A 12,242-nucleotide genomic window follows, 5' to 3' on the forward strand; every position below is an offset into this window, starting at 1 on the left:
CATAGAACATAGAACAGTACAGCACAATACAGGCCCTTCAGCCCACAATGTTGTGCCGACCTTTAATCCTCGCCTAAGACTATCTAATCCCTTCCTCCCACATATCCCTCTATTTTAAATTCCTCCATATGCTTATCTAGCAATCTCTTGAATCTGACCAATGTACCTGCCTCCACCACCGCCCCAGGCAGCGCATTCCATGCCCCAACCACTCTCTGGGTAAAAAAAAACCTTCCTCTGATATCTCCCTTGAACTTCCCACCCATTACTTTAAAGCCTTTTAATTTAAAGCATATAAATTAAGGATGAGAATGTCGGTGGACTGATTAATAAGTTTTATTTCCAGGGGTTGGTCACCAACTGAGCGAAGTGAATGTCCAGGACAGGTCACTGTTAAGGAGGACAGGGCTGTTGTCCAGAAGGAGGGTGCATGGGGATTGGGAGCAGGGAGGGGAGTGTCAGAAGTGGGGCATTGTTTTGGGCCGAGGTTGAGGGGAGTGGCGGCTGAGGGGCGAGGGAGAGCCTCACCCCAGCAGTGAGCACCCTGGACTGGGATATTTCTCCTCGGCTGCACTTCCCCAGTTACCCCCCCTTACCCCCCTCCCCAGTTACTCCCCCTGTACCCCCTCACCCCCCTCCCCAGTTACCCCCATTACCCCCCTCCCCAGTTACCCCCCCCACCATGTGTTTCAGGGGGGAGGGGTCGGTGCGCAGACACGGGCGGTTACTGCCTGGGGAGGGATCATGGGTTGAAGGGTCCCGGGGAGTTGACTGGCTGCAGGACGAGCCATGAACCCGGGGGGCGGGGGGCCACTGACCGCCCGCTGCTCCGGGCCTCCCCCGTTGCCATGGTTACGGTGGGCGGCCGGAAGCGGATGCTGCACCGAGCGGGAAGCGGAAGTTGCGGCTCCCGGGGTCTCGGAGACGACGCGACATGGAACCGGCGGGTCGCCCTGCGGCCGGGAGCGACGGGCAGCCGGTGGAGGAGCGGGCCGAGCCTCCCGGCGGGACCGGGCTGTCGGCCGGCCTGGTCAGCGCCTCCGGCACCAACGGCAAGGCCGTTGTGTGTGAGCGCTGCGGCTCCCGGGTGCTGAGCCCGGGAACAGCGCGGTACCGCCGCAGAGAGGTAGGGGAGGGGCTTGGGGGGAGGCGGCCCGGGCCGGGGGGTAGGAGGAGGAGGCCGGGCCCGGGGTGGGGAAGGAGGCCGGGCCCGGGGTGGGGAAGGGGGCTGGGCCGGGGGCCGGGCCGGGGGTGGGGTGGGGGAGGAGGAGGAGGAGGAGGAGGAGGAGGAGGAGGGGGCCGGGGGTGGGGTGGGGTGGGGGAGGAGGAGGGGGCCGGGGGTGGGGTGGGGTGGGGGAGGAGGAGGAGGAGGAGGAGGGGGCCGGGCCGGGCCGGGGGTGGGAGGGGGAGGAGGAGGAGGAGGGGGCCGGGCCGGGGGTGGGAGGGGGAGGAGGAGGAGGAGGGGGCCGGGCCAGGGGTGGGGGGGGGGAGGGGGAGGAGGAGGAGGAGGGAGGGGCCGGAGAATCAGGTTACCTGAGGGGGAGGGAGGGGCTGTGTTAGATGGTTGGGAAGGAGGAGAGGTGTTCTGGTGAGGTGAATCCCGGTGAGGGAGTTGAGGGAGGTCAGGGATGAGTCCGTTGTAATGGAGGAGTGGCGGTTTTGGTGATCCTTTTGGGGAAGGGAGGTGGTCTTGAAGGGAGGAATTATGTTCTGTGTAGGAAAGGTGGGAGGGGGAGAACGTGGGATGGTACTAGAGATCTGCGGGTGAGAGGTTGAAATGGACAGTTGACGTTTTGTGTCGAGAGCCTTCATCTGGACCAAAAGATGGAGGGAACCTGAGATGTCAACTGTGCATTTCCCTCCACAGATGCTGCCTGACGTGCTTAAGTTCCTCCAGCATCTTGTTTGTTGCTCCACATTCCAGCATCTGCAGTTTTTTATTCCTCCGATGTAAGGATGAATTTGGTTCTTGGCAAGGAAAGGATGAAGAAGAAACGGGTTCCGGGCCAAGGTAGGGGTGTGGGTGGGAGGGGGAGAAATGATAGTTCCGGGAGGAGGAATGAAGTTTAGAGTGGAGGAATTGTGTTCTGGGTAACGAGTATGCGTAGGGAAGGAGATCAGGGTCTGGGAAACATAAATGGATGCAAGAATAGGTCAGTTGTGTCCTTGAGCCTTCTCCATTATTCAGTAAAATCATGCCTGGCAATGGCACTACCAGATTATCACCAGGCTTGACAGTGTCCACTTTCACCCTCTTACCCCACAACTCCCTTGTAGTGCTAACGTCTGTCAATCTCCTCCTTTCTGGGTTGAATGACTTGGCCTCCACAGCTCTCTCAGGGAGGGAATTCCAGACAACCACAAAGTTTATCTTCATCTCAAATTGATGATTCTGAAGCTTTGCCCTCTGGTTCTAGATGTGGGAAAGTGTTTGTTATCCACTTCGAAAGTAAGAGTGAAGAAGCAAATTATTATTTAAATGGAGTGGGGCTACAAAATGTTGCTGTTCAAGGGAGTTCCTAAACTTTGAAACACTGGTAGCACACAGGTGAAGCAAGTAGAGGTCCTTTCCAGGTTATGAACACCTGACTTGTGTACACCCCATACATACGAACAAGCCTTTGGGAGACCGGCAGGGTGTGTTTGCTGGCTGCTGTGGGGCTGCAGGCAACTTCTGCCACCCAGGAACTTGGTTCGCAGCCACATTGCCGACTTGCGAACTGTTCAGGTTACGGACAGTTCTTAGGAATGGAACCCTGTCGTAACTTGGGGATGACCTGTCATTGGGAAAGCTCATGGAGTGTTGTACTTTATTGTAAGTAGTGTGCAGTATGAAAGTAAGAAAAGTTTTGATGCAACTTTTCAGGGCACTGGTGAGTCTGTTTACTGCGTAGTGTTTTGATCTCCATGTTTAAGGAAGCATGTGCTTACATTGGAGCCAGTGCAGCGAAGATTCACTAGGTTGATTCCTGGGATGAAGGGGTTGATGCAAAGAGAAAGGTTGAGCAAATTGGGCCTATACACATTTGAATATAGAAGAATGAGAGGTGATCTTATTGAAATATGAGATTCTGAAGGGTGGATACTGACAGTTGATTGCTCTAGTGGGTGTATCTAGATCGAGGGGCATAGTTTCAGAATAAAGTGTTGCTCATTTCAGATGGAATGGAGGAGTAATTTCTTCCCTCAATCTTTGGCATTCTCTACCCCAGAGAGCTGTGCAGGTGGTGTCACTGAATACATTCAAAGTGGAGACTGACAGGTGGTTGAATGGTGAGAGAGCTGGCAGGTATAGGAAGAGAGCATGAAAATGGTGTGGAGATCAAGACTGGGTCAACTGGCAGATGGCATTTAATCCTGATGAGTGCGAGGTGAGGCACATTGGGAGGACTATTAAGAGTAGGACGTACACATGAGTGGTCAGGCTCAAGGCAGTATTGTGGAACAGCCCTTGGTGTACAAGTTCAAGAATCAATGAAGGTAACAATGAGGGTAAAATGAGGTGGTGAAGAAGGCTTGCAGGATACTTGCTTTCATTAGCTGGTGCATTGAATATAAAGAGTACAGAGGTTATGGTACAACAACATAAAACATTAGTTGGGCCACAGCTGGAGCACTCTGTACCCTTCTGGTCAACACACTTTTAGAATGGACTGAAAAGAGTGAAGAGCAGATTCACTAGGATGTTGTCAGGGATGGAGCATCTCAGTTTTGAGAAGAGACCGGATAGGTTGAGTTTTTTTTCCTTGGAGCAAAAGAGACTGAGGGGGGAACCTGAGAGAGGTATAAAAAAATTGAGGGGCATAGATGTGGTAGATATTAGGGAACTTCTACTGATAGCAGAATTATCTAAAACAGTGAGGGGTGGCATTGGTTTTGAATAAGGTATTTGGGGGGGATCTGAGGAAGAATTTTTTTCACCCAGGGTATGGCTGGAGTCTGGAGTGCACTGGCTGAGGGGATGGTGGAGGCAGGTTCGCTTGCAGCATTTGAGTATCCAGACAGGCACTTGCATCACTGAGGCTCAGTAGGCTATGGCCCAAGTGCTTAGTATAGATGGGTATTTGATGGTCAGCAGGGACATGATGGGCTGAAGGGCCTGTTCTGTGCTGTATGACTCTGACTCTACTGTAGTGCACTACCTAATGTTATGAAGCTGGAGATTCCAGTGGAGATGTGCAAGAAGCTTTTTCATGTCTGTCTGTATCAGGTGAGCATAAATGATGCCAAGGTGCCATGTTGAAGTTAAGTTATTTTTGGCATCCCAGCCAATATTTATCCCCTTATGTTCATGTGATTCCCACTCTGTGATCAGTGAAACATTTTATGAACATTATCATGTTGTTTTGTGGAAGTTTGCAGTGCAGTGAAAGTGAGAAATCCAGATGCTGTGAAAGACACTATTTAAATATACAAGGGATTCCTCATACGTAGAGGCTTGCATGTTCATGAGCTTCCATGTCCATGAATTGATCTGCGGGCCTTGTCGCAGTTTGGAATAGGAGGAGGTTATTAAGCTCCTTGCACCTGTTAGATCTTGCCCAGTCTATATCGCAGCCTCATTTGCCATCATAACTCTATCACTTGATAGCCTAACACAAAAATTTATCACTCTTGGTCCTGGAGGCCCTGATTGGTCCTGGCACACACAGCCTTTTGCCTGAGAATTTCACTGAAATTTCTTTCCTACTTTTGCTCCAGAATAGCTCTACTCTAATTTTAAGTATAAGTGACTTCATTCTGACTCCTCCTGCAGCAGAAATAACTTTTTATCTATTTGACTGAACATTTTAACACCTTTGTGGATCACCCCTGAATTTTCTCTGTTCAAGCAGAGACATGGTCTTGGCATCCAACGATAAAGTATAAACTCTACTAAGCCCAAGTATCAGCTTGGCCAATCTGTGGAAAGTCAAAATCACCTTCCTGGGCTGAAGCACCCTGAACCAAACACAATGCTCCAAATGGGGTTGTACCAGAGACTTGACTCACCCTGTTAACTCCAAGCCCCAGATTCCATTCACTTTTCACTAGTACTTCAGCATCTAGAAAAATGCATTGATCTCTCTTACCACATCCAAACTGGATGTTCTCCCTGTTTCCTGCATGAAATTCCATCGGATGGAGTTTTGGCCATTGATCAATCTCCCTTCTTGCCTGCCTATACTGTGTCCCCTGGCCAGGGTCAACTGCAAATGTGTACAGATGACTTAATAATCCATCCTTGCTATATTCTAATGGTGAAAATAGATATTCCTATTGGACACCAGTGGTCACATCCAGCCAGTCAGAGAACTCCCAACTAATCACCAACTCGTGGCACAATTCCGTGTGCTGTCACTTTCTTGAACCCTTAACAACAGAAGAGGTGGAATTGTCACTTTAGCATTTCTTTTAGCGGTGGCATTTAAGGGACTTTTAGATAGACACATGAATATGCAGGGAATGGAGGAATATGGATCATGTGCAGGGAGTAGGGATTTAGTTTAATTTGGCATTGTGTTCAGCACAGGCATTGTGGGCCGAAGGGCCTGTTCCTGTGCTGTACTGTTCGATGTTCATTACTTCAGTTTGCACTACTATACTTTACACCATTGCTATGTTTATTATTATCATGTGCACTGTTTACTCAGTGAGCTTCATATGAACGAGGAATTTCATTGCACCCTGGTGTATACGGCAATAAACTAATCCGAATCTGTTTTGCTAATAACCTCCAGTGGGTACCTAAATGAATCTCTTTGGAAGCCATATTCGTCACGTCCAAACACATTCCTCCATCTGTTACCAAACCCCGACTTTGATTGGCCTACACATCAACCAATCATGGTGGCGCCAGTGCTGATTGGGTTAACGAGCATGTTTTATCTTGCAGCTGTTCCTCCCATCCATGAGGCAGAAGGTGGCGCTGGGCACTGAGGACAACGCGGTCACAGGGGATATGCTGCAGGAGCACTGGTTTGTGGACGACATGTACACCTTTGAAAATGTTGGATTCACGAAGAATGTGAATAACATCAAGTACCTTGTGTGTGCCGACTGTGAGATTGGCCCCATCGGCTGGCACTGTCTGGATGACAAGAAGAGCTTCTACGTTGCTCTGGATCGAGTGCAGCATGAATAGTGGGTGACGAGGAGCTTTAGGGGCCACAGATCGATCTACTGACGGGATCAGTGTATCATTCACATTAAACCTGTTCCGGGGGCTGGACAGGGACTTCATTATATGTTTTGTCCGGCAGCAACTGCTTCAGAGTATTAGTCCAAGCCATGGTACCAGGACGTGCTCATCAATTTGGTGTTCTGTGGTGACCAGCTGATTGCTTGGCCTGTATTTCCAGGTTGTCATTAAAATAAGTCTTACAACTGCCATGTGCTGTTGTTATTGAGCAGCTCCAGTGAAATGTAGGTGACTGGGGTGTTTCTACCATTCGTATCCCACAGGGAGAGGGATTGGCAGGTTGTCCCACAGATACCATGAGTGTGGTTGGGCCCACAATGGGATGAGGAGAGGGTGCAGCACTAATACGCACAGTGAGGGTTGTGATGCTGTGTCATGTCCATCCCTGGCTGTGGGTAGAGTGGCTGTACCATGACTACCCCACAATTACTGGGGGGGAGCAGAGTTTCAGAATAGTTACAGCATCCTGATACCATCCGGCTCCCCTTTGAGGACGACAATTGAATCTGCGTCCACTACTATTCCCGGGCAGTGCATTCAGACTCTAACCACTCGTGTTAGAGTTTTTCCTCATGTCACTTTTGGTTGTTTTGTTTAAACCCCTTCATTGTATATCCCCTAGTTCTTGTCCCTTCCACCCTTTGTTTCTCTATCCACTCTTTACCTTACATGATTTTTAAACTCTCCCACAACCTCCTCTGTTTTTTCTTCATAACTTAAGTCCCTCACCTCTGGACTCACCTTAGTAAATCTCTCCTGTGCCTCCTCCAACATCCTTGGCAAAGTGTGACTCCCAGAACCAAACTGGCTGAACTAGTGTTTTGTAAATGTTTTTCATTACTTCCATGATCTTGTACTCTGTGCCTCTATTTATGAAGTCCAGGATCGTGGGCATTTTATTTGAACCAATTTTCCTGCTCTGTCATTTTCAGGAACTATGTCCATACACCCCAGATCTTTTGTTCTTGTATCCCTTTTATAATTGTACCTTCCAGTTTGTATTCCATTTTCTCATTATTCCTCCCAAAATGAAACACTTAGCATTTCACCTGCCACCTATGTGCCACTCCACCACTGAATATATCTTGAAATCTCTTGCCGCCCTCATGATTCATTGTGCTTCCAATTTTTTGCTGTCTACAGGCTTGGAAATTGTACACCCAAATTCAAGCTGCTGATATAAAGTGGTCCTAGCACCAAACCCTGGGATCTCCATTGTACACCTCTCTCCAGCCCAAAAGAATAGTTTACTACCACTTCCTGTTTTCTAATCATTCCATTACAGCATCTTTTATTCTACAAGGGCATCATATGCCTGTAGATTTGTATTCCAGTCCTCTTGATGTAAAGGTTGCTGTTCATTTAGAAATCTAACTATTACATTTCAATTCATGGCAAAAAACAAACTGCTGGAGGAACTGATGCACAGTCTCAATCCAAAACATCAGCCATCTGATCAATACTACTCGACCTGCTGAGTTCCTGCAGCAGTTTGTTTTTTGTTCCAAATTCCAGCATCTGCAGTCTCTTGTGTCTCCAATAAGAACCTTTGTTTCTTTGGAAATCCATTAGCTTCCATCCTTTTACTATTGAACTCGCAGTGTTCTCAACTTTCTTGGTTCAAAGTGGTTCAAAATCTTTACTTGTCTACCTGGAAATCTATTTGCCATAGTTTTGACTATTCACTTAGTTCATTAATATATTACACCTATATTGGCTACAATGCAAACTGTCTTTGTGTTATTCGTAAACTTGGATGTGTTGCTTTCTTTTCCCTTGTCTATGAAATGTATAAATAAAGTGAATAATTACAGCCCAGCACTGATCCATGCAGGAAACCACGAGTCACATTCTGCTAAACAGTTGTCACCGGAAGCTCAAAGTACTGTGGGTTTCCAGAAAGCATTAGATTAAATTTTCTGTAAGTTATTGAACTAAATTTGAAATTGATTTGTGGAAGTGAAGGCAATTGATGGATGAGGCCAATAAAGTACTTTATTCTATGCATAGACATTTCTCCCATCTACTGCTTTAGTCACTTTATATAAAGAAAATCAGCCAGATTCATTAAGTGCATGGTGACTTTCCCTCATCAGCTGAAAATTTTCATGTTCAGCTATTCTCAATTGTAGCTGGTGATACTTTCATGGCAAAATTAGGCTTAGTTGTAGAATTCCCTGGTTTCCTCATCTCACCTTAAGTAGCAGAGTGACCTACAGTTTCTCAATCAAAGGTAACAGTTCCTGAAGGAAGAACTTTGGAAGATTATAGTTGGGGTGTCTGCAGTCTTGTCACCAACTTCAAACCCTGAAGTGGAACCCATCTGGTTCTGGTAGTTTGTCATATTAAAGTGATACTATTTTCTTTTGTAATTGTTATACTTGCATTAAATTTGCTAAATCTCTGTCCTTGAGTTTCTGGGAAGTTAATGTTTTCCTCTTGGAAATATAGTTGCAAAGTCATTATTTAACATTCCTAATATTTCCTAATTTTCATTTAGGTTATTACTAATCAGTTATAACTGGAGACCGTATCTGAGTATATTTTTCTCAGTATTTGGTGTCCCATGCCAGTTTCTTTTCCTACTCCCTTTTTGAAATGCTAATCTGTGTCATTGCCTTTTGCTTTTCAGTCACTGAAGTTGTCAGTTTTATGTGCTTTTACATCTTTTTATCTTGATCCTTGCTAATTTTACAGAAGAATTCAATTCCCTGGGGAAACAACTTTGTACTGTGTCACAGTCAATTATGTACTGAACACGTTTCACACGTCTTAAGCCATTTTACTCCTGACTGAAAGCATGGTAGTAACGGACTGGACCAGTAACCTGAGACCTGGATCATTGATCCAGAGGAACAAGCTCAAACATTGTCATGGCAGCAGGAAAAACTGATTCAGTTGATTTAAAAAATCTGGAATTTCAAAAGATGGCTTGTTTATATATTGGAGTCCGGGGACAACTGGGTCACCTGAGAAACCACCAGGTTCTCTAATGTCCTTCAGGGAATGAAATCTGCCCTTTCCTGGTTTGGCCTTCCCATAACTGACTTGTGTTTAACTCCTAGCTGCTGCTCTCTTAAATATCTTGCAAGGCATTCACTTGCATCATACCCGCCAGGTTAACTCAAAATAAAAATTCATTTCGGTTGGGGTGGGGATTGTGACACCAGATTCTGACACTGACATTCCCACAGTGTACCACTGATACCTGATTGTGTGATGACGTTGTACCACTGACTGATACCCAAAGTGAAGCTGGATTACTCCACAGCAAATAAAGTTTGTGTAAAGAAAAACTACAAAATAAAGTTGAAGCCTTTTCATCTGAATGAATGCAGCGTTTGTAACAACATAGGTGATTTAGCCATATTAATAGTAATAAATGGGTATAATCTGATGGCCATTACAAAGATATGATTACAATGTGACCAAGACTGGGAATCAAATATTCAGAGGTGCTTGATGTTCTGAAAGGATAAGGAAAAGGACGTGGCGTGGGTCTGTTAATAAAGGATGACATCACTGTAGCAGTGAAGACTGACGTTGATTGAGAAGCTGAAGATATAGGATCCATTTGAGTGGCAATGAGAGATGATAAAGGTAAGAAGTCACTGATGGGGGTGGTATTTTGGCCCCTGATAGAGTATAAATTGAGAAATACCTAAAGGGGCTTTTACAAAAGGAGCTGCAATAATCACGGATGATTTTAGTTATAATATTGGCAATGGTTGCCTTGTGAATCACTACAGTCAGGAATGGTTCTGGAGGACTGGTAAGATGTTAGAGTCTGTTATTAAGGATGAGGTTTTGAAGCACGTGATAAAATAGGCCGAAGTCAGCATGGTTTCCTTCAGGGGAAATCTTGCCCAACAAATCTGTGGAATTCTTTGAGAAAGTAACAGGCAGGATAGATAGTCAGTGGATGTTGTTTACTTGGATTTTCAGAAGGCCGTTGACAAGGTGCCGCACAAGAAGCTGCTGAACAAGATGGGAGCTCATAGTATTACAGGAAAGGTACCAGCATGGATAGACGATTGGCTGACTGGCAGAAGGCAAAGAGTTGGAATAAAGGGGGCCTTTTCTGGTGGTATTCCCCAGGGGTCGGTGTTGGGTACACTACTTTTCACGTTACATGTTAATGATCTGGATGATGATGGAATTGATGGATTTGTGGCAAAGTTTGCAAATGATACAAGGTGAAGGGGCAAGTAGAGTTGAGGAAGCAAGGAGTCTGCAGAAGAACTTGGGACAGGTTGGGAGAATGGGCAAAGAAATGGTAGATGGAATACAGTGTAGGGAAGTGTATTGGCATTCACTTTGCTAGAAGGAATAAAGGCATAGACTATTTTCTAAACAGGGACTGAATTCAGAAATGGGAGGTGCAAAGGGACTTGGGAGTCCTAGTGCAGGATTCCCTAAAGGTTAACTTGCAGGTTGAGTCGGTAGTAAGGAAGGCAGATGTGTTAGCATTCATTTCGAGAGGACTAGAACATAAAAGCAAGGATGTGATGCTGAGGCTTTATAAGGCATTGGTCAGACTGCATTTGGAATATTGTCAGCAGTTTTGGGCCCCATTTCTAAGGAAAGGTGCTGGTGTTGGAGAGGGTCCAGAGGAGGTTTACAGGAATGATCCTGGGGATGAAAGGGTTAATGTATGAGGAGCGTTTGATGGCTCTGGGCCTGTACTCACTGGAGTTTAGAAGGATGAGGGGGGATCTCATTGAATCCTACTGAATATTGAAAGGCCTGAACAGAGTGGACATGGAGAGGATGTTTCCAGTAGTGGGAGAGTCTAGGACCAGAGGGCACAACCTCAGAATAAAAGAACGTCCCTTTAGAACTGTTATGAGCAGGAATTTCTTTAGCCAGAGGGTGGGGAATCTGTGGAATTCATTGCCACCATTGGCTGTGGAGGCCAAGTCATTGGGTATATTTAAAGTGGAGGTCGATAGATTCTTGATTAGTAAGGGTGTCAGAGGTTATGGGGACAAGGCAGGAGAATGGGGTTCAGAGGGAAAAATAAAGCAGCCATGATCGAATAGTAGAGCAGACTCGATGGGCCGAATGGCCTAATTCTGCTTCTATGTCTTATGGTGAAGAGTTTGTAGTGTATTAGCATAGCTTCTCAGAGCCATCTTAACACACTTCATGAATTCTTAAAGTAACGAAGCAGGGAGCAGGCTATTTTAGTTCTTGTGTTATGTAATGAAACGGGATTAATTAATGATCTCATAGTGAAGAATCCCCTAGGAAAGAGTGAGCATAGCATGTCAGAATTTCAAATTCACTTTGAGGGTGAGAGGAAACTTGAGTCTGAAACTTCAGAACAGTTACAATAGTATAACAGAGATGGCTAAAGTGGACTGGGGAAAATGGATTAAGGGTAATATGGTAGATCAGCAGTGACAGACACGTAAGGAAGCATTCAGTAAATATCTCAATAAAGATGTAGGACAAACAGTAGGAGCTTCTATATGTGCATGAAAAGGAAGCGTACCTAAATAAACATTGGTTCTTTAGGGAATAAGAAAGGTTAAGTAATGATAAATGACTTGGATGAGAACTGAGTGTGCTATGGCCAGATTTATTGACGATACAAGTGGGTTTGCAAATTGTCAGGACACAAACAGCCTGGATATTTTACCTCACCACTATTTTCCTGCACTAACCCTTAATATTTCCTGAATAGCAAAAAAAAAGCTCAGCTTTTGTGTTGGATATTCTTGGTGACTGAGACTCCACAGTTCTTGGATGTAGAATCATTGATATTTTAATTAAATTTTATTTACAGCGTGTTAACAGGCCGTTGCGGCCCAACGAGTCCGCGCTGCCCATTTTAAACCCCAAATTAACCTACCTGTACGTCTTTAGAATGTGGGAGGAAACCCACACAGACACGGGTGAACGTACAAACTCCTTACAGACGGCGACGGGAATCGAACCCCGATCGCTGGGGGTGTAATAGCGTCGTGCTAAATAGGTCGTTAGGAGCTGTGACCTGTTAATTCCTAAACCTTTTTCTGTCCATTAATTAATCTTAAATCCACACCAGTTTCACATC

General features: G+C 45.9%; 1 protein-coding gene across 1 annotated transcript; it reads left to right on the plus strand.

Annotated features, from left to right (window-relative positions):
• Window positions 1-859: 859 nt before the first annotated feature.
• rabif (RAB interacting factor) lies at window positions 860-8,585 on the plus strand. The gene is made up of 2 exons (XM_052035145.1): window positions 860-1,126; window positions 5,876-8,585. The coding sequence occupies exons 1-2, from the start codon at window positions 935-937 to the stop codon at window positions 6,122-6,124; spliced, it is 441 nt and encodes a 146-aa protein (XP_051891105.1). The 5' UTR covers window positions 860-934; the 3' UTR covers window positions 6,125-8,585.
• The last annotated feature ends 3,657 nt before the right edge of the window (window positions 8,586-12,242 follow it).

The sequence above is a fragment of the Pristis pectinata genome, chromosome 20 (assembly GCF_009764475.1).
Source record: "Pristis pectinata isolate sPriPec2 chromosome 20, sPriPec2.1.pri, whole genome shotgun sequence".
Taxonomy (NCBI): domain Eukaryota; kingdom Metazoa; phylum Chordata; class Chondrichthyes; order Rhinopristiformes; family Pristidae; genus Pristis; species Pristis pectinata.

Excerpts from the sequence above, each read along its gene's own strand:
- rabif (XM_052035145.1), top strand. The coding sequence starts at position 935 with ATGGAACCGGCGGGTCGCCCTGCGGCCGGGAGCGACGGGCAGCCGGTG. Across the intron at positions 1,127-5,875 it reads CGCGGTACCGCCGCAGAGAG|CTGTTCCTCCCATCCATGAG; the intron begins GTAGGGGAGGGG and ends TTTATCTTGCAG.